General features: G+C 48.1%; 8 protein-coding genes across 8 annotated transcripts, besides 3 other annotated features; 4 read left to right on the top strand and 4 right to left on the bottom strand.

Annotated features, from left to right (window-relative positions):
* Positions 1-2,292: 2,292 nt before the first annotated feature.
* On the top strand, positions 2,293-2,574 carry N7484_007774 (uncharacterized protein; the record flags this gene model as incomplete). Its single annotated transcript, XM_057118161.1, has 1 exon — positions 2,293-2,574. One exon carries the CDS (start codon positions 2,293-2,295, stop codon positions 2,572-2,574), a length of 282 nt encoding a protein of 93 aa, XP_056971196.1.
* A 772-nt stretch (positions 2,575-3,346) lies between these two features.
* Positions 3,347-4,573, top strand: N7484_007773 (NADPH oxidase family protein; the record flags this gene model as incomplete). Its single annotated transcript, XM_057118160.1, has 3 exons — positions 3,347-3,754; positions 3,931-4,340; positions 4,372-4,573. The coding sequence occupies 3 exons, from the start codon at positions 3,347-3,349 to the stop codon at positions 4,571-4,573; spliced, it is 1,020 nt and encodes a 339-aa protein (XP_056971195.1).
* A 10-nt stretch (positions 4,574-4,583) lies between these two features.
* Positions 4,584-4,680: a sequence feature (Protein overlapping with rRNA (N7484_007772, KAJ5639910.1) was converted to a misc_feature.).
* A 394-nt stretch (positions 4,681-5,074) lies between these two features.
* Positions 5,075-5,174: a sequence feature (Protein overlapping with rRNA (N7484_007772, KAJ5639910.1) was converted to a misc_feature.).
* Positions 5,175-5,326: 152 nt separating this feature from the next.
* Positions 5,327-5,399: a sequence feature (Protein overlapping with rRNA (N7484_007772, KAJ5639910.1) was converted to a misc_feature.).
* A 1,198-nt stretch (positions 5,400-6,597) lies between these two features.
* N7484_007771 (NAD(P)/FAD-dependent oxidoreductase) lies at positions 6,598-8,370 on the bottom strand (the record flags this gene model as incomplete). The annotated part of the gene is made up of 4 exons (XM_057118158.1): positions 6,598-6,893; positions 6,972-7,768; positions 7,816-7,897; positions 8,034-8,370. Coding segments are annotated over 4 exons (1,512 nt in total), but the record flags the coding sequence as incomplete, so codon positions are not given.
* Positions 8,371-9,742: 1,372 nt separating this feature from the next.
* On the bottom strand, positions 9,743-10,594 carry N7484_007770 (uncharacterized protein; the record flags this gene model as incomplete). The annotated part of the gene is made up of 3 exons (XM_057118157.1): positions 9,743-9,967; positions 10,031-10,301; positions 10,350-10,594. The coding sequence occupies 3 exons, from the start codon at positions 10,592-10,594 to the stop codon at positions 9,743-9,745; spliced, it is 741 nt and encodes a 246-aa protein (XP_056971192.1).
* A 456-nt stretch (positions 10,595-11,050) lies between these two features.
* On the top strand, positions 11,051-12,628 carry N7484_007769 (C6 zinc finger domain protein; the record flags this gene model as incomplete). Its single annotated transcript, XM_057118156.1, has 4 exons — positions 11,051-11,076; positions 11,120-11,618; positions 11,668-11,826; positions 11,873-12,628. The coding sequence occupies 4 exons, from the start codon at positions 11,051-11,053 to the stop codon at positions 12,626-12,628; spliced, it is 1,440 nt and encodes a 479-aa protein (XP_056971191.1).
* Positions 12,629-14,049: 1,421 nt separating this feature from the next.
* On the bottom strand, positions 14,050-15,042 carry N7484_007768 (Short-chain dehydrogenase/reductase SDR; the record flags this gene model as incomplete). The annotated part of the gene is made up of 3 exons (XM_057118155.1): positions 14,050-14,629; positions 14,688-14,905; positions 14,989-15,042. The coding sequence occupies 3 exons, from the start codon at positions 15,040-15,042 to the stop codon at positions 14,050-14,052; spliced, it is 852 nt and encodes a 283-aa protein (XP_056971190.1).
* A 2,704-nt stretch (positions 15,043-17,746) lies between these two features.
* On the bottom strand, positions 17,747-18,547 carry N7484_007767 (uncharacterized protein; the record flags this gene model as incomplete). The annotated part of the gene is made up of 1 exon (XM_057118154.1): positions 17,747-18,547. The coding sequence occupies one exon, from the start codon at positions 18,545-18,547 to the stop codon at positions 17,747-17,749; it is 801 nt and encodes a 266-aa protein (XP_056971189.1).
* A 1,203-nt stretch (positions 18,548-19,750) lies between these two features.
* N7484_007766 (biliverdin-producing heme oxygenase) lies at positions 19,751-20,575 on the top strand (the record flags this gene model as incomplete). The annotated part of the gene is made up of 2 exons (XM_057118153.1): positions 19,751-19,794; positions 19,843-20,575. 2 exons carry the CDS (start codon positions 19,751-19,753, stop codon positions 20,573-20,575), a joined length of 777 nt encoding a protein of 258 aa, XP_056971188.1.
* Positions 20,576-20,810: the final 235 nt, after the last annotated feature.

The raw sequence follows: 20,810 nt of genomic DNA, 5'->3' as shown, positions 1-20,810 counted from the left end.
GGCAAAGCTAATGTTATCAGCTCGAACCCGTCAACTATTTTAATAAAATCTTCACAACTCACTTTAGGTCTTCATCCGCTTTTCCAGCGAAGGCCAAATTCTCTCCTTGCAGAGTGGTTTGACCAGACGAGCGACTGGCGACGAGGGATGCATGATAAGCAAGAGACGCAAGTAGCAGTCCCGACAGAGCTTGGTGGCCCAACATGCTGGCGGGAAGGTAGGAATGAAAAGTTTTGTGGGTTGAATGTAGGGATCCCGGTTGGGGACAACAAAAGAACAAGTGATATACAAGTTGTTCAGCTATACTCAATACTCAAAATCCCCCATCAAAGCGACAGTAATATTTATAGGTATCCGCGATCTATTCCACCCAGCCTCTTCGTGATACAGCTCTTCGTCTTCGCGTAATTCATTATCTCATTGATGGCTGTTTCAAGTTGATCTAGAACACTCTAGCAGCCTCTTCGTGATACAGCTCTTCGTCTCCGCGTAATTCATTACTTCATTAATGGTTGTTTCAAGTTGATCTAGAACACTCTAGCTACCAGGCGAAAGCCCGGGAGTGGCAACCTTTCCGGTGCTGCTTTCAGCGACGTTTTTTTACTTCAATGTTCTCAAGCCGTGGAGGACATTCAGAGGTGGCTGACTTTGATGCAACGCTAGCATGCCCAGCCTGCATATCATACATGCATGAGGGTCGATCTGTTTCCCGGTTGAATCAAATTCAAATCCAGTGCAGCATCATCTTTTCAACATGCAACGTTGAGACAAATGTCGAACCCTTGGAAAATTCAAAAGCAAACTATAGGATGTCGTCATGGGAGAATGATCAAGGATCGAGTGGTTCAAATTTTGAGTTCACAGCAGTTGCATTTGAAAAGTGGTTCAAAGTGATCACTACCTATTGGTGCTTATACTAATCGAGGTCCACTTGTTTCATTGAGGTGGTTGTACAAGGGATATGTCGCATCATGCTCCACCCCACGCATCCCTTGCAGTAGCGAGCCGACCCTTCCCCGAACTGCGGAAAGCTTGTTAACCAAGCTAAATCTACACGTTTACCTGAGGAACTGATGACCTCCATGGGCTGAAGGGAGAGCCCCCAGTAGCTATGAGCACAGACAGACAGATAATTTACGAATATGGAGCCGCTGTTTTGCACCCCTTGGAAGTAGGATCCTCGAGAATTCCCCCTGCTTGTTCTGTTACGCCGTATTCCGATCCCTTCTTTGACGACCTAATCCGGGTACACGACATTTGAAATGATGTCTCCTTAGGTTCAGATGTACAGTCTGTGGGTCGGGAATTGTGGCTGACTGAGGAACGATGGATGGGTCTATGTAGATGTCAACACTCTGGGAGAATTTGCTCCTTGCATACTGGTGGTGACGATTGTTGCATTGCTCGTTACCAAGGTTGAAGCCTCAAACGTTGTCATAACTACCATCGAAAAGGACATCTGGACCATTCCATATCTAATTTCCACCATTGCCAGTGTAGATCTTCCATGGTCAGAGCATTTCGGCAGTTATTTGGCATGAGTGAACCCCAGAGGGCGGGGGTAAATCCGAATGATATGCTTGGTCAAGCCTTACGTCTTCGGGCCGCAAATTGCATCCACCAGAATGCACCTGTCGAGCTCCCAGCTATACGGTGTAATTGACGCTGAACCGATCTCTCAATCTATGCACCCTCAGATTTAGACTCGAAAGCGGTATCCTTTCAGCGTTATCATGATGATGAGGTATTTTCGAATTGCTACCGAGCGTTATCTCATGCTAAACATGCACCATTTGCAATAGAGATGTCATGGAATTGAGAAACTTGAAATACCCATAAAGTCTATCTGATGTCTGAGGCTAGACTAGAAACCTTTTCCTATTTGCAGCTCTCCCCTCCGTCACTTTCCGCCACGTCTTCTTGTCGCCGCCACCAGAAGATTCGTGACGTGCGGAACGTCTGCTCATTCAACCTATCGGCTCAAAAGTCATCTAGGGATCTGCCGGGTTAGTCTCTATGATGCGTACATCTTAAACTCGCTCCGTAGCGCAGAAAGCCCATGAGTTTACCACTTCGCAGCAGAAGAGAATGAATATAAAAAGCCCAGGCTGACACGCTGACCGAGACTTGAGAATCAACATCTCAAATTCGTCCACACCATCAAACTCCCAAACGGTTTTACAAGCTCCCAAGAGCCATCAACCCCGTGAGTACTTATATGGGCTCGAAACACAATACCTCCTCGTGTACATTCTAGTCATGTACTAATTCTCTTTTCTCTCTCTGCAGAATATGAAGCTCTATATCATCCCACTTGCACTCCTTGCAACCTCTGCTATCGGTGCCCGAGTCACCCAGAGCGAAGCCGACGACTGGCACCAGTGTATGGAATCCGGACTGAAGCGCGTGGATAACGGAAAGGATGACAGTGGAACCACATGTGCCCTGCTTGAATGTCTGGCAAGCAACGCCGAGGAGTACCATCGAGGTGGCATGTACGGCTCACTTGCCGGAATCGTTGATGCAGCCTGCGTTGCTCGCAAGATTCCCTTCATTGGAGGCCTCATTAAATAAGTGCACACCATATTTTGGTTTCTCTGTCTGCCCTCGATTCAGGTTTTCCTGTTTGCCCCTGGCAGTTTTTCCCTGTTTCTTTATGCAAATGTAGAGGGCTTATGGGCTGTTCGCTGAAGAGAAGTGTCGCTGTGTTCAGGTAATGATAATAAAACTACTATCTATTAAGGGGCTTATCAGAATTCCTTTGACCATCTCATCTGAGAGTACAACTAGGGTATTTCCAAAACGATACCCCAAATGGCTATTCCCACATCCCGCATACAGTGCAACCACCTGTGTGAATCATTTACTCCTTCCGTTAAAACTTTGCGCAAATTGTCCATAACTTCTGATTAAGTGAAGTCTTTTGACGCTCCTGGTTGTTCCTAGGAGTAAAATCCCACAGGTTATACTGGAGCAAGACAGGCTTTCACTGGTGAGGCTCAAAGTCCACCGCAGGAAGTTCAGAGCAATATCGTGGAAAGTGAAGTATTTATATCATAGTAGTAGGAGGCTATGCCCTGAGACGAAGGAACGGGGTGGAAGGGGTTACCAACCCCACGGCTGCCCAACGCCGACGTTGACGTTGACACTGCCAAAAAGAGAGCGAGAAACACCCACCATAATGCCCTGAAACGATGAACGAGTGAAGCTTTTACTTCCCGGCACGACCTGCCCGCGAAACTTTGCTGCGCTCCCACTGCCTTGAAATGAACGAACTGAGAGGATTTATGCAATCGCTGCTGGAGGCTGCCTTTCAGCTCTCTTTCTAATCCAGGCCCGAACCACCATGATTGGCTGCATCGAGCCCTGTTCTGTTATGATCTCTCGACACCTCACACTTCCTCTCCTCATCCACAGGCATCGAATCTGGGGCCCCTGGTCCCGCTTAGATATTCTCAGCTATTCTGCGTACATTGTGGCCAATATCTTGGTGGCTTTCTTCCATATACACTCCATCGCCCAAGCTCACCGCCGAGCCGGAGAGCTGGCTCCCACCAACCTTATCTACCCCTCAGCTACTCACCTAGGCTACCTCGCTGACCTTTTGGGTATCCCATGGAGCACTTTCTGCAAGATTCATCAGGCAACAGGTTGGATGTCTGTTACTCTGCTGACTTTGCACGTGGTTGCAGAATGCCAGAGCCCAGGATTCAGTTTTCCTTTGGGAGGAACAGGTAACACGTTTACCTTGATTGTAAGTTTCCTTCTCGCTGTCATAACAACAGGGCTAACTCTGATAGTGCTCAACTTCTTTAGCCGCCCTTGCCCTCATCTCCCTCCCCTGGTTTCGTCGACGGTGTTATGAAATATTTCTCTGAAGCCACCAAATCCTAAATAATCTCTTTGTATGGCACGTTGCAACATTTCCAGGATCAAGGTAGCTTGCCAAAACTGTACCTTTACGTCTCGTTGGTGATCCTGTCGCTGATCACGTTCCTAGAGATTACTAGCTTTCTTTTACACGAACGCCTATTTTCAGGCCACGGCGCTCCTCGGGCTTTTGTATCCTTTACTCCAGAAGGGTCCCTCGCACATCCTAAGCTACGAAAAGCGGCCCAGGTTCGTGTGGCTTTGCCTCGGCCAATCAAGATAAAATTGGCCCAATATATCAACCTGTGGATGCCATCAGTTGAATCCTGGTCGTGGATTCAAACGCACCATTTCATGAGTACACCTTGGTCGCGGGGAAGACATGATACCATTGAGCTATTCGTACAGCCACGAGGTGGCATGACACCAGACCTTCTTCGTCTTGCCGCTGACGCTCCTGGCTGCCCTGTGTCATTCTTGGCCATATTCACAGGTCCCCAGTGAGATTGTTGATGGGTATGAAATCGTGCTACTGATTGCAAGCGGCTTTGGAATCGCTGCAACGATCCCGTATCTGAAGAAGATGATACATGGCTATAATACCTGTACCATTCAGGTCCGTCGACTGCATTTGGTATGGCTGATTAAATTAATCGGTGAGAAGACCCTTCCGCTTCCGCATCTAATTCAACCAGCGCACTAATGAGTTAGACATGGTCAGCGCATCCGAGGACCTGCTCCATCCCCTGCGTGAGGACGATATCATAGATAAAGGCTATGTATGTCAACAACCTCAGAACAGAAATCTTAGTTAGTGCTCACAGAAATTTACATACAGATCCTTAGTATTTCAATCTACGTTGAAAACGGTCTTGCACATCATATTACGAGAAAAACAAAATTTGCTCTTAATATCATGACTTCCGATATATATATGGCACGGATTCAGTGTTGTCGAGCTACCCACTAGACGAAGAGCTCGGGTGAAAGTCACTGCTGTGGCGCCAACGTTTACTTTTACTGTTCCCCTTAATATCTTCTTCTGAGCTTAGCTACTCTAGAGGGGTTCTGGGCTGGTGTCGCTTTAAAAAGCTAGGTGGAACCTAGTTAGTAGAACCTTAGTGTTACGTTAGTGCTTACTACCTTAACTCGGCGCTTGAAAGAAAATCATAAAGCTACTCTAATATAATAAGAACCTCTTTAGGCTATAAGGAAAAGGTTAGCACGGGAGGGGAAGGCCACGTTAGCGGTTTAGGCACGTATAGGATATTTAGGTATAAAATAGTGGTGTTTAGGGCATTTAGGTGAATAGCCTAAATAGGCTAAAGATAGGGCGGCAAGAGATTACTAGGTTGGACAGAAAAAAAGACAAAGGGATAAAAAAAAATACATACAACAGTTAGGATTCGCATGTGGTCACCCACCATACTACTAACTAACCGGCGTGTGGCTTAAGTACGGCTGAGCGGACGGGAAGCCCTGTTCTCCACACCCTATGGTCGTATGTATTAGGGAAAACCTTGGGATGAGATATATAGTGCAATTAAATCTTTCCAGCTTGGGAAACTTTACGCAATACGAATTTGTAAGGTTCCTGCTTTGGGATCAATTGGTTGCATATCTCGTTGTGATGGTCGTGGTGACACTTGAGCTGCAAAGCGTGTGGACCGCCACTCAGCGAGCAGAATATTTCTGCTGGTCGTGGTACCTTCCTGCTCTGCTTATGACTTCATTGCTCCTTGGACCAGGCACCGCGTGTCTGATTGTCAGTTAGTTGAGAGACGAGATTTTGTTTGGCGATTGGATTGACGAGAAGGAGGCCAAAAAAGCAGTGGACAAGATCTAAGGCCTGGGGATGCAGTCCAATCCCAATGACCTTTTGAGTTTGGGTGCCAGATGTGTGTGTACCTTTCTGTCCGCTAATGCTTGTGTTAATGGAAAATCCCCACTGAATCTGATCGACGAAAGAAATTTAGATGGTCTGACCACAAGTTATGACCATGAATTTGTGGGGAAAGATGCTAAAAGAAATGGTGGAATAGATATTGCCGACATATCTACGAGTGTTATAGGAGAATGCTCCGATGTTTTTACAGCTGGATGGATCTTTATTATAGGCCCCAACTTCAAAATTTCGTCCCTAACCCTAATGGTCTTTGGCTGGCCCTGATGGGGTTGGCTTAATTGATCGAAGTCTACTTTTTAGGTAGGGAAGGGTTTTATAAAAATATGTAATTACAGTCTACTATGATATAGTCTAAATCTCTAAACTCGGGACCGCAAGATCGCGCGGTCCGGTCCGCGGTCCTTGATCTTAGGACTAAGACCGCACTATGCTGAGGCCTATACTATAGTATATAATAGTAGCTGGCTTTAGCAGATAAGTAGTTTATTATTCTTTTATGATGGATTAGACTAACTAGTGGCTATTAATGTTTGGAGGTGACCGTCCCTTAAAAATCAAATAGAAGAGATAATGGAGGTAATAGCGACGGGATTTATTTTATACTACAAAATACGGAATTTATTCATGGAGAATGGAAATATTTTGTACCAGTCTGTGAACCGCAAGAAGTAATTAATACCTTAGCACGAGATAGGTGGAATCACAGCATCGGAATAATGCGTGTTAAAACCTAAGCTTTAAAGATTTCCCCCTTCTGTCCCATCTACAGTCGTTAGGTCCAGACCGGGGGTCTTCCCGTGTACATCCGGGACTCTGGCAGGTCACCCCTTCACTAGCCCTAAGCTTCCGCGGATCATGTTTGGAGAAAGTCCTTTCACCGCGTCGCTTGCGAAGTCTTCAAGGTCCGAAGTTTCATTTCTAGTCTGCACCTTCATGACCATTTGGACGTAGGCATTCACTGTTGCAACTGGTACTCCTAATTCTTTGGCAAGCTCGGCGATGTCTCGGTTGTTGAAGTCCTTAACGTTGAGCATGGCGTGCGTGCAGAAATCCAGTAGTCGTGCAGAGTCCGCCATCGGCAATACTTGTTTAGGCAAATCGGCTGCACCTTGAATGACTGTAGATTTGCGGGAGAATCATAGGTCAGCTGGGGTTATATCGGGAGATAGAAAGAATGGGGAAAGAAAACACATACCAGGTTGGAAAATGTCAAAGGCGCGGTCAAAATTATCTTCATCCCACCTGGTCAAAACTGGTTTCTCGCCATCCCCACTCTGCTTGAGAGCACTAGTGACAACTAGCAAAAAGCGATTGTAACTGTCCGCAATCTTGGCTCCGTGCCATTCGGCTGCCTCTTGTGGCGTACAATGACCCCGCTCCGCAGCGCAGATGGTCACAGCTGCAGACAATCCTCCTGTCAAAGCTAGGTGAATACCAGAAGAGAAGAAAGGGTCAATGAAACAGCCAGCATCACCTATTATGCGCCAATTCAGTCCTGCGTAACTGGAAGCATTATAAGACCAATCAGACGCCGAACGAATGCCTGACACAAGAGTCGCATTCTTCAGCAGACCATTGGCAATAGACGTAGTCATTAAGATAGCCTGGTAGAGTTCCTGGCTTGACAGGCGGCCCTCCTTCTTCATCTTCAACATGAGGTCTTGGTCCATCACAACACCCACTGACATGGAATTAGTGTGCAACGGTATCGCCCACGCCCAACCACTACCGTCACTGAGTGCCTCGAAGTAAGGTTGATTCTCGCCTCTTTGGCCCTTCTCAGGCATTGCTTTCAGAGATTGGTTCATCTCGCGATTCTTGAGGTATTTGGTACTCATAAGACCCGCTCGTCCAGTAGCATCAACTAGATACTGGAACATAATAGTCCCTGTCGTGCCGCCCTTCTGAGACCACGAGGCTTGTGTAGGACTTCCTGGCCCGGGTGGCGTTGTGGCCGGGGCAGCTGCTGGCTCAAAAGAGATGGAGGTCACTCTAGTTCCGTCAAATATCATTGCACCGCATTCCCTGCGTGTCGAAACATCAAGCCGTCGGCCTCGGATCGGATTACATTCCAGGCTGAATTATTGGCATTGATGCCTTTGGCCGCAGGAAAATCAGTGTCTACGAAGTGTTAGCTCAACTGAAACTCAATTTGAGCAAATAGATGAACTGACAAGCAGCAGGCTTTGAATTAAACTTGAAAGTGGCTCCATTCTACTCCCAGAACAAACGGAGGTGTAAATTCAGTATTTTGTACAAGATATGTTCAGGGGCCGACTAACCTTTCTGATAAACCCATGCTCATCAAACTTGGTCTCCAGGTCAATGAATCGTAGAAAATTGCGAAGGGAGGGCAACATGCTCTCCCCGATATGGTACCTGTTTGTCAGAATTTCGTTTTTCTCGTGACAGGCTTCATTCACGTACCTGGGAAATATGTCGGCCTCTAAGACCGTCACGTTGATCCCTTCACGAGCTAGCACAGATGCAGTATATGAACCGGCTGGGCCACCACCCACCACCAGTACAGCACATTTTTCTGGAACTGCCATAGCTCCGCGCAGGTTACCCTCTGATGCCCACCGAGATGCATGGCTGAACCTTGTCAGAAACTTTTCTCTCAATGAGATACAAGAGGTGGATTACATATTTCCACGCACCTTCTGGACTCATTTGGATGATCCGCAGTATGATGGTTGGCAGGAAAAGATGATAACGAATCTGTCTATTTTCATTGCCCAGGCAACCAGGCAGGTCCGAGGAAGGGTTTATCGGGCCTTCCGCCTAGTACATGCCGATCTAGCTAGTAGCGTGAGGGAAGCAACTGAAAGGATCGTACTTCTAGAAGACATGGCAATACCACGAGGGCAGAGCTCGTCGGCCAAGCTATAAAGATGCTGAGGATCTATTCAATCCTATCCCACGGGTGTGGTACCATACACCATATCTTGATCACGACTTACTACAACCATGTCCCTATAGACCTAGAGGTTGCACTGTGGTCATAGGAAATTACTATGCCTTTCCGAATATTCCATAGATATTTTCCTCAGTAGGATGGCTATAGGTTATGGTCTGTTGAATCTGGTCATTCGACCTTGACATTTCCCCTGGAGTCGTTCCACCAAACCCACTCCCATGTAGGCCTCGTTTAGTCATTTAGAGGGCCGGTGATGCCGGCCCTGGCCCCTACGCCCTCAAGTGCATAAAAGAAGCCGACCTTTCCTTATTTAGCTGTATTATACTACTGATTGGTCTCTTTGAACTACTGGTATTTCCTCTGTTCCGGAAATGTCTGTAATTCCCCCTTAAATGCCTCCCTTTCTCCCATAAAATATCTGGAAATTGCCTTATTTTTAAAACTGTACGTCGTGGTGATATTACAGCCACGGGTAAAGCTCTCGCTTGTTTTCGATGTAGATATGATGGTGGAAATAATGACTATTAGAAACACTATTTTCTGTTACGGCACGAACGGAGAAATTTAGTAGTGAGGGCATAGAAGCCCCAGAGGTGTATCGGAGAACACCCACACCTAGGGCATAGAACCGGATAAATGTTATCACGGACTCCCACGGGACTGCTTAGCTAAGCCCCACAGTAATAATTAGTATCGCTGGAGAACTTATAAGTTCTCCAGCGATTATATTATCATTAATCCAACGGTAGCGTACTTCTCCGTCATCACTCCTATCCTTATCCTCTCTAGGGCCCTAGTCCTAATATATATACTAGAATATCCTATAATTAGGGATACAATACTTTTATTTTATGAGAATTAATCACCTTATAGTGTAAAACAAATATAAAAAGAAGACATATTATGTTACAGCGAAAGGCAACCCTTCTATAAATGCGTTGAAATCGCTTAGCTCGCCAAAAGTCAATATATACTTCACTTTGCCAACCCCTGACTGGAAGAACGCATGAGGATCTCTGGGATATATCTCAGATCTCAAAAATCATTTAGTAACTTGCAGACTGTTTGAGTTGCCGGAGATGCCTTGTTCGAAGGCCCACAATTATCAGCGTGAGTGTTGCGAAGACCTCTGGAAGAAACAAGAGTACAACTCGCACTGCGATTGACCCATTGACTGGACTAAGGTCTCTTCGCTGCGTACAGACCGCAACAAGATTATAAATAACGCGAACTCCGATAAACAAGAGGGCAACGATAGCACCCTGAAGGAGCTATGAGACGTGTGATCAGCCAAGATTGAAATGATAGAGTCTGTCGGCTCCTGGAATACGTACAGCAGTGCTGCCTTGGAAAGTCGGGGCATAAGTCATTTCCTTGCGGTGGAATATGGAGATAGTAGACCAAACCAGTTGGAAAGCCCAGAGCACTACAACCAAAGCCGATCCAGCTTTCCAAAATGAATAGCTATCCGGCTTGGCTTTGCCTTCGTAGATATCGAGTGCTCCAATGATGGAGAGGGCCATGGCAACCCCCATGGTGCCTGTTGTGCCGATGACAACGGACCAGCCGAGCAGCGGGTTTTTGGATGGGTAGCGATATACTCGACTAGATCTTGTTAGTTGTTGGGATAGCGAACGGTGGGTATAGACGCACGCTTCATGCACCAATCCATCCACAGCAAGGATTAAGGGGGAGATTCCGACACTTTGGATGATGTTGGCAGCGAGACTAGAACTGTCTTGAACACCTAGGGCACCGCCGACGATTCGCGCCACGCAGAAAATACTGAGATAGTACCAGGGTAGCAATCCGGTCCATTTGTGCTTGATGAAGATGTAACCGACGATTGGGAGGAGAATAAGGTAAACGGCGAGGTCGGCTGGAAAGATGCCGTTCATTTTGCAGATGTTGGGGTAGAATGAATCGGCGCAAATCGAATGCGATCAATGGTAAATGATGACCAGAGCGTAGGGTGGGAATGAGAAAATTCCATGCCGTGAGAAACGGTAACATATATAGTCTCCATGGTTGCAAGAATCTCCAAACTCGATGCCAACCCAATCTGGCATACTGTTCGGAAATAAGCATTGATGAAATGATTGACGCCTGGATCACCGGTGGATCCGACCCACTTTGGGACCCCACATCAGGGTTGAGACTGCGCCTTTGCAAAGCTCACCCAATCAACTCCAGCTCAGCCACATTGCTTACTGCCCTTCCCTTGGCCTTTAAAAACAAGACCCGCCCCCGTCAGCTAGCGTCCGCACCGCAACGTGTCTCCGAACCTGTTACCCCTTTGGGCATCTGTCTCGAGGCATGGTTTACAGAGGGAAGCCCAGCCTAGGCTGTGCTTCATGCCGCAAACGACGCCTGATTGTATGTGAGCGCTCCAGTGGCTGACCGCCAACTCACCGACTCGATAGTGCGATCGAAAAAAACCCGTGTGCGCAATGCACCCGGGCAAACAAGGAGTGCGGGGGCTATCAAGATCCCAATTCTCTGAGGATCTATGATCAGAGCAAGGAAGTTGCCGTGAAGGCTCAGTCTCGGAGTGTCGTTCGGTCCAAGACAAGTACTCCAGAGACATCGATGCTGCTACCTTTAATCCACGAACCGATTTCAATAGACGAGAAGGCGACATCTCATACTTTCACGTATTATGTTGGCAAAGACGAAAGTCGTGGTTTGCTCTCTTTTCTCTCGGGTCTGTTGAGCACGGACCCATCGTTGACCCTTCAAGCCACAATCAAGGCCATCGGGCTGGCCAGCTTATCGAGAATCCACAAGCTGCCTGATTTGCGGCAATTGGCGGGCTTGGAATATAGTAAAGCGTTGCGTTCTCTCAATAAGGCGTTGCAGAATCCAGTCACGGCGAAAACCGACTCCACATTGGGAACTGTCACCTTGTTTTCCCTGTATGAGGTGAGATTGCTGGCTGACCATTATTCGACAACTCTAATGACTGCAACAGATGGTCGCAAGCCACGATATGACATCCGGTCATTTTGATATCATGGATGGCTGGTGGAATCATGTGCAAGGGGCGACGAGGCTGCTCGAGTTACGAGGGGTGGAGCAATTAGACTCGGATGTGGGGTTGGAGTTGTTCACAACAATCCGCTTACAAAATGTCAGTACGCCGCCTCCGATACTGATCGCGGCTTATTGGTGAATAGGTTATCAGCAGCGTGCTTTTCAGGCGTCCTGTGCAACCCTCGCCCACAATAGCAGCAATATCGGAAGTTGCAAAAGCACGACGCGATGAAAATTCCCAACCAATTGAAGATCTCTACAATATACTACTCCAGTTCAATGACCTTGCTGCCGAGGTCAATGACGCCTCCCGGGGCAAATATACGGTCGAAAACCTAGGGCGATATATCGGAAAGGCCCTCCGCGTCGATGCCGACCTCCGATCCTGGGCAATGTCGGTCGGTCCTGGGTGGTGTTTCACTACGATTAAAGCGCCAGTGTCCCATGACGGTCACATTCCATTTTACATGCGTGGCGACACATACCACTTCTACTTTAATGTCTATCTCGCCTCGATGTGGAACCACTACCGCCAAACGCGTCTTGTTCTGCACGAGATGGTGCGGGTAATGGCGGTGCATTTGTACAAACTACGGAAAACATCAGAATGTGAACAGACGATCATTCAGTCCGTGGCGATCATTAATCAGGTGGTGGATGATATCTGCGCCAGTGTGCGGTACCACTTCATATCGGATCAGGCTTGCTTTGGGGGCGCTCTTCGTCTGCTGTGGCCTTTATTCGTTTCGGCTAACATTTCGCATATAGACTCTGCGACTAGAGAGTGGATTGCACAGGTTTTGGCCATCATTGGGGAGAGTATGGGCATATATTTGGCTACTACCATGGCACAGCTTATACGCAAAGGAGAATTGTTTGATATGGTTCCTGGCACGTGAGCCGGGGTTTGTGACAATATGGACTGGGACTGGTAAATACAGGATTTCTCTATACAATTCAATGCGGGTCCCGATCCATCAATACAATATTCTCAGTTGGCGCTATAAGTGGGATGGCGCATTCCTAGCAGTAGTCTTAGCAATGCCCAGCAAAAGAAGCGACCTGGCTCATACCTCAACTCCTTCGGTTAAGGGGTTCTGGCAGGATCAATTCGTCCCATCTCGTGTTGGCGCGGCACCGACACGGACTTCTGGTCTTTTCTTCCCTGTCTAGGGTGTGGTGCTGGTCCGTCCTCTGCTTTGGGACCTGCACCCTGATCTCGCTTCTTTTTCAAGTAGAGGAACGGAAGGAAAAGGCACATGTTGGCAGGGTCTAGGTTGGCTAGCGACGATGAGGTTCTCAAAATAATATTGGATTGTGATGCGACGATGAAGTATGGACGGCTGCTTTGGATTTCTCAAAAGGTCCGATAATGTGAGTAGGTAAATGTGCCCGGTTGTTTGTAAAGTCGGGACTGGTGATATTTATACATGCAGCTGAGGCGCAACAGCGACCCCCATGAAAGACGGAGAAAACATTTGGAACATCGCATAGGTCTATCTCTGTCCACGCTTCTTCGATGGTCAAGTCAGCTTACAGCCCCAGGGGCTTTGCGTTCTGTCGATCAGAAGCCCTCAGGTGTTGGATCCACCGCCGAAACGCTAGCCTAAATAGGCAACCAGTTCAGAATGTGGGTCTCGCATCGCTACCAGAAGTAGTCAGATGCGCAGCAACAGAGAGAGTTTGAAATGAAAGTATTGGAAAGTGTTTGGATCATGTCTACCAATGACAGGGCCTTTTGTAGTCTAAATCGAAGAATCTGCGTCTCGACATGTGCGTCCCGATGTTGGTCTGCTTCGGACTCGGGATTGTGCCGAGCTCGAGGTCACGCCAGGGGAGACCGTTTAGGGGCCGTCTGCATAGTGTCGGATACTATAGGGAATTTTGGTCCAATGAAGGAGGCTCTGCAAGTGTCGTCTAGCGAATTCCATTATTTGGAGTCCTGCGCTGCGGCCTGATTTTGGCTGTTAGTCGGATTCTTGGGCTAGGCTTTCCAATGTTTGGTGCTCTTCTTCTACTGATGGATATTCGTTCAGGCTCCTGTGCCTAGGTTTGAACTTCTGAGTTGTAGCACTGAGCCCCTTCGATTTAAGGGCTTGGGATGGACTTTAATACCACGTGGGTGGATACGTTCTCAATCAAATGGAGATTATGACAAGGACCGACCAGCGCTCAAGGCTTCGTCAAAACTCTTCTAGACCTTTGGGGTATGCAAATGATAGCCGCGAACCCGCGAGGTCAAGTCTTTCTACAAATTTGTGCAATCGGAATCGAATTATTAACAATATTCCTGTGGGTGTAGTTTGAACATTAGGTATATTCACCAGTGTAGCATATCAAAAGTCTGTCGCAGAAGCAATAGCCTCCCACCATGACAGACTTTCAACTTTGCCTCGGGATTCGTCCGGATCGCTTGCACCCCATCAGGTCCCAAGGGAAGCCAGGGTGGCAGTGTCATCCCCTCACAACGTCCCTGACCTTTCACGGCCTCCACGATAATATCAGCGGCCTTGCGAGGGTCTCCCGGTTGATTTCCATCACCATTCTTGCAGAAGTCCTCTATCCCCTGGTTAACTTCCTCATATTCCGGTAACATGTTTGGCGCTCTGTATAAGATGTTTTCAACGATCCACACTTTAGTTCGGAAAAGTCCCGGTGTAAGTAGACACGTTCGAAGACCAAAGGGTGCGACCTCGGCGGCGATGTTGGGTACTATAGCTTCGAGTAGTCCCTTTGCGCCGCTGTACGGGCTAGCTCCGGCAGCTCCATAATATGCGCCCACGGAGGACATGAAGAGAAGGGTTCCGGTTCCCCGGCTGCGCATGTAAGGCAGAAATGCACGACTTAGATTAAGAGGGCCTATTGCGTTGGTGCGGAGGCTGCGCAGTAAGGATGCTTCGCTATGCCGGGTCAGAGTGAAGCCCAGAAAGAAACCGCCGTTAAGCCATAGCGACCCACTCGACTTCTTCAAATACACCTGCATCGATATACCCGGCGTTATTGACCAGCACGTCAACGTGTCCGTATATTGACCAGGCTTGGGCAACTTTGGCCTTGATCTCAACCTCTAATGTAGTAACGTCCAGCTCCATCACCGCAGCTCCTGCATTTTTCAAAGCCAAGCGCTCAACGCCACTGGTTTCTCGTCCTCGTCCCGTTGCAATGACTCGGTCGCCCTGGTAATCATGAGCGACTTTATTTCCCCCTGAGATGAAAATTGCAACTCACTGCGGCAAGGATTGAATGTACACCCAGTCACTAGCCAGGTGAGCTGTCCGGTCACTTCACGCGCTTGGATCTGGAAACCTGGCATATTGGAAAATGCAATTGGGAATAGAAATCACATAGGATCATGCCGACCTCGATATATGACAAGGTATGGTCAAGCGCCCGGTGTAAGTCATGTTTATCGGTCCGTTCGCAAAAGCTGCTGAATACCCTTCGCCACTTATATTTCTTTTTGTATAGTAGAAGAGCGGGGGCGGTTGATTCATTATTCTATTTGTCAGGGGCGAGTTCGCTGTCATAAAAACCAATCGTTGCCTGGGCCTCTCATTGGTTCGATCTTCGATCATCGGTCCGATTCATGAGTACCTACGCAAAACTTGTTCATCAATTGTAAGCAGCATCGCTAAGGCTTGCCATTTAGCCCCGTGTGCCACGCATAATGAGCTCTGACCTCTCGGTGCTCGCCACATATGTCCCTGTTGAAGAGTAAACGTGGACACGTATGGCCAGTGCATCAAAGACCGTCGCGCCGTGAATTCCTTCGCGATTCCAAGCGACCATATCACGAATCAGCTCAGGCGCAGGTATTGCAGATTATGTGTTCTCGCTTTGCCGAGCACACAAGCAAATAGACTCCGGCCGAACCCCGGCGAATGAGCTAGCTAGCTTTGCTCATCAAAATAGTCCATGCCATCAATTCGTTCAGCATCTTCAGCTCGTGGATCAAGTATCATGTGCCTCAGTGGATCCATGTGCGGACCCCATTACTTGCAGAAATCAACGAATACCTTGGCAATGATCACAGTGCTTTACACCCGACCGGTGTAGATGGATCGATCATCCCGCTGATTGACACAAGACACCAACGATTGAACAAGTTCAATCACCCGACAGATTCCGCCAGTTAGGCGTTAGGGGTGTACGAACTCGACAGGATCTACAATCACCATTGCAGACTTTTTGTCCAGGTGATGTGAAATAAGATCTCGGATGAGCACGCCGCAAAATGGGTCAAGGACATAATGGCGCTCCCCGATACAGCTTCAAGTATGCGCGCCAGTCCGCTGACCAGTCTGGGGCAGCCGTTGGCAAAGGAGGTCTTTTTGTGCCCGTATCCTACTCTATGTAGATGCGTGTTTTGTCAATGAGCTGCTATGCTGCCGCCCATTAGCTTTGAACACACCATCATTCGGTCCCGATCATGGCTGGGGGCGATATAGCTCCATTAATAATCAATCCGGTCGGCCTTGACGCGAATAAACACAGATTATGGTGCCCAATCCAAGCCATGTCGCCGCAGGTTCTGGCGTTCCAACAAGGTTGTGATTCAGGCATGTCTCGATAGTTAAATTAGGGGCAACTTTTTGTTGAATAAAATTAGTGAGGAAAGGCTCAGGAATTTGCGAGGTTGACATGGTGTCTGACGCGGGTGCGACGCGTCGCGTCGAATGTCTGGAGTTGAGAAGGAGACTGAACGGAGTCAAATCATTCTGAAAACAATAATATTAAGTGCGAAATAGTTCATTTATATACTACCGAACATTTATTAATAAGTCTGGGGTTTCTTGCATATTTCCCAACGGAAGAGTACCCAACCAACATGTATCATCATGATTCATGATGTTACCATCGGTGCGGTTCTCCTCCAATTCGACAACGTTCATGCGAGTGATGTGACACACCAGCGATTCGAATGTCGGTGACCACCAAGTCTGACTACAACATAAACTGAGCTCGAACGGGCTGGTCGACCAATCGGAACTGTCAGCTGGCTCTTGAACAACAAAACACGGGGACTTTCCTGTTGGCAGCGAAAACTGCACCATAAGAGACACTTTCCTGCCACTCATGTCAGTCAGGTTCATTGGGACAGATCAAGTGAATTTACCTGTTGAATGCACCGAGTGCACCTCAAGAGACGCTTTCCTGTTGATCATGCCGGTCTGCCTTACGGGCCGATGGTTCCCACCAACCAACCACTCAGGGATGTCAGTGCAATACAAGATTGGTTTCAAGGAAGACTCACCTCGATCGACCAACCAGACATCCACCATAAGTCCTTGAAGACTTTCGGTTCGGCTCGGTCCTAAGATACAAGTCCGGCTGATGGAACGTTCAGCCAACGTCCCACCAGCCGATGGCGTCAGCTGGGGCCATGAACAAAATACCAGGAGAACTTTCCTGTTGGCATGCAAGTATTGCACTATAAGAGACGCATGCTGTTGACCATACGGGTCGATGCTTCGTGTTGGTCATGTTAGCCTGATTCATCAAGACAGATTAGATGAATTTACCTGCCGGATGCAACGAGTGCACTTCAAGAGGCGCTTTCCTGTTGACCATGCCGGTCTGCTGCGGTCGCCGATGCTGCATGTTCACGTTAGTCAGACTAATCAAGACAAAACAAGCCAGGTAAACTTACTTGCTGGATGCACCAAGTGCACTTCAAGAGGCGCTTTCCTGCCGCAACGAAGTGGTAGCTAGCCTGTGATCCATCAACGTAACGGGGGCAGGAATCCGAGGATTCTTGCGAAAAGAACGTAATGATAGCGAATAATAATGGAACGCAGCAAACGGAAAAAGCAAAATGGAACGCAGTCAAAATCGAACACAACAACCATGATGCCGCTCCTGCAAGTGCCAAGTCCATACCACATCAGTACAAAGCAAGATTATTGAGATCTATTACCCGCTGCATCACAACCAATGAGCATCCAAAAGGAATTTTGACTGGCGCACAAACGTAGTGCTTTCATGACAGGTGCTAGATCTCAACAACAAGCAATGAATCACGAATGTTTGAGCCAAGACATCAGGAGCATGAGTCCAAAGCACACAACGCCACAACCAATAGCCTTGGCAGCCGAAGGCGGACCATGCTGACTGGTGATCACTTTGTGGATCTTTCGTGGACGGTGCTGGAGCTCATGTTCTGCTGCGGTAAGGGCCGCAGGGTCAAAAGACCATGACTGGTAAACACGCTTCTGAATAGGCGGGAAAATGGCACATGCAGGAGGAGGGCAGGGGTGGTTCCTGAGCTTTCGGGCTCGCTGCTGCATCCACCGCTCGACTTCGACCACCTCTACCTCACCGAAGTGAACGCGGCGGTCGTGAGTCGATGTGCGGGGTGCAGCAGAAGCAGTCAACGCCTTCACGATACTTCGAGGACGCTGTGGCATCCACCGCTTGACTTCGACTGTCTTTACCTCACCGAAGTGAACGTGACGGTCGTGAGCCAATGTGCGGGGCGCCACAGACGCCTTCAAGATACCCGCCATCACGGGAGCCCGGGGGGGAAGAGGAAGGAGAGGAGAAGGAACACTTGCTAACAACAGGTTGCTGCGGACGATGTCAACCTTACGCTGAGCCGCAATTTTGGCCATGATGGCCTTGCGTTCAGCATGAAGGTGCATGAGCGATTCATAACCAGTGCGCGTGGAACCAGAGCCAGATGACAACTGGCGGCGACGGCGGGGCGGAGGGTTCAAACCAGGGAAGTAGAAGAGGGGCTTCGGCATCTCCTTCTTACCAGGGCAAGTCGGATACAACCTCAGCTGGGGAGGCAAGTCGACAACGGAAGGCTGAACCATCGTGCCGAAATGCTGGGCGGAAGCGGGAAAAAGGAGGAGAGCACAAACAGAAGAGACTTCTCAAGAGAAGCAATCGCCAGCGACAAATGGAGAGAGCAAATCGTCAAGAACGAGGTTCAAGGCTAGCAGCAGTGCAACCAAATGAGGCGGAGGGGAAAGAGAAGAAGAGGAAGGGAAATCACAACAAGAGAATTATTATACCCAGTGTTTGCTCACCAGGGAAGGCACCAATGTCCCCATGGAAACACGCAACTAAGGGAAACCACCACACTTCCTCATGGCAACAGGCAACTACTCAGTTCCAGCAAACGGAAACCACAATCACAACAATCACAACGATGACAACAGTGGCAACCGTCAAGTAGACCCAGCTCCCCAGTTCCCCATCTTGAAGCTTGAAGCCATCTCCATCTATCCTGTATTTCTATATCACTTCCACCAGGCATTTAATATGATCAATTCATGGCTTTCACCTTACTTTTGAGGAATGAAATGAACAAAACTCTCATACTAAATGAGCTTAGAGCTTAAGGATTTCCAATTTGTACAGTATGTCATTTTTGACTTAGGGTTTGTTGCATTCCCGCAGCCCTATGGGGCTCAACTTTATTTACGCCTCTCCGTTGTTTGTCATATTATTGCAGAAGTATAGCTCAGTAGCTTATAAGTGAACCTGCATACATATATGTAATCTGCTGTAATTTAAGCATTTGTAATTGAAGTATGTTCGTTCGACTGCAACGGATTCTCGAGGACTGCAACAAGGCTGCAGTTAAAACCACGGGGAAGTTAGATATGTGATATTAGTCTAGACATAGAAATAGTTCAAAGGCTTAATTATCTCCTCCAAGATAAGTATAATGATCTCTCTGCAGAAAATATCTCAATTCGATGTCGTCCGTACCGAGGCTCCTAATGACGTCATCTTAGACTCTGGATGAATTTCAATCCAACCAACATGGATCATCTCAGTTCATCTCAGTATCTGCTAGCTGATCTTCGATTTGACACCTGACAACACGATCCTGTGATAACTCATCTTTTACCTGGCAATCGAGACCGCGGATTAAGGAAATTGCGGCCCGGTCAACCGGCCCAAGCACGCGATTTGCTTCTTCATTTTGCCGATCACACTCAAGGGCTTGAACCTGTGACCAATTCAATGCCCAGACATATGCATGATCCCTGCAATACACATTCAGTATGACAGAGGAGGATTTTCTTGTGAAGCTTCGTGAGGCGATAAGGTGAGTGGATTACTCCTCGCCCTACTCGTCCAATCTAACCTCTAGTAGAGAGCCCCACGCAGCCATCCATCGAATGAATCTCTCGAGAATCAACCTCTGTATACCCCCTCAGATCCTTCGACCCACCCTCTATGCATTGGGACTATCGCGCTATGCCGAAATATTTTATGGACTGGAGGAGGAGTGGGTCGCCCTCATTGGTGACCCGACCGATTGGATCGGGGAGGGATCGCTCGATCACATCCCCGATTCGTCGCCTGACAGCAGTGAGCGCATGAAATCCCTGTTACGCATTCTTTATGTGCCGGAGCTCCTACGGACACGGTCTCTTCAAGCCGACCTTTCATTTTTACAGTCCGTGGATCCGAGCAGTAGGGAGCTGGTTCTCGAACCAAATCCCGGGCTGGAAATCAGACGATATATTCATGAATGCGTGGAACCGAACCCGCATCGCCTCGTGGCATGGATCTGGATTATGTATTCAGCTGTCTTGTATGGGGGCCGCGAACTCCGATCACAACTTCTGAAGGCTGGTCCGGAATTTTGGGACTTGTCGGCGACAGAACTCAAGGCTCGTCGAACGCCCTGTCCTTTGTCCTTTTGGCACATGGATGATGATGGTGTCGTCAAAGCCAAGTTTCGGACACTGATGGTTGATGCCGGCCGATTATTGACTCCCCAAGAAAAACAGGAGATTCTCGATGAGTCGCTTCAAATTTTCCAGAAGCTCGAGTTATTGACCTTGAGCTTAGACGAAGAAGTGAAACAGACCCATCTTTGACATCCGCGACTCACATCACACAAACACGAACTTGAACTTGAACACGAATATCTTTACCGCATTGAACCATGGCTTGATGGGTATCTTTGCGGTCTTTGGCTGTCGATTTTACCTGAACACGTTGAAGTACATAGAACTCTTGCAAACACGACAGCGACACAGCGGACTCCTTAATCAGATGATACCCATTACAATTTCTCAAAACTTCAGTTCTTCTCGGTACCTCATTTCAGTA

The sequence above is a fragment of the Penicillium longicatenatum genome (genome assembly GCF_028827895.1).
Source record: "Penicillium longicatenatum strain IBT 33135 chromosome Unknown contig_4_segment0_segment0, whole genome shotgun sequence".
NCBI lineage: Eukaryota > Fungi > Ascomycota > Eurotiomycetes > Eurotiales > Aspergillaceae > Penicillium > Penicillium longicatenatum.
The sequence above is the reverse complement of the archived record's forward strand: the minus strand, read 5'-3'. Positions and strand labels throughout refer to the sequence as shown.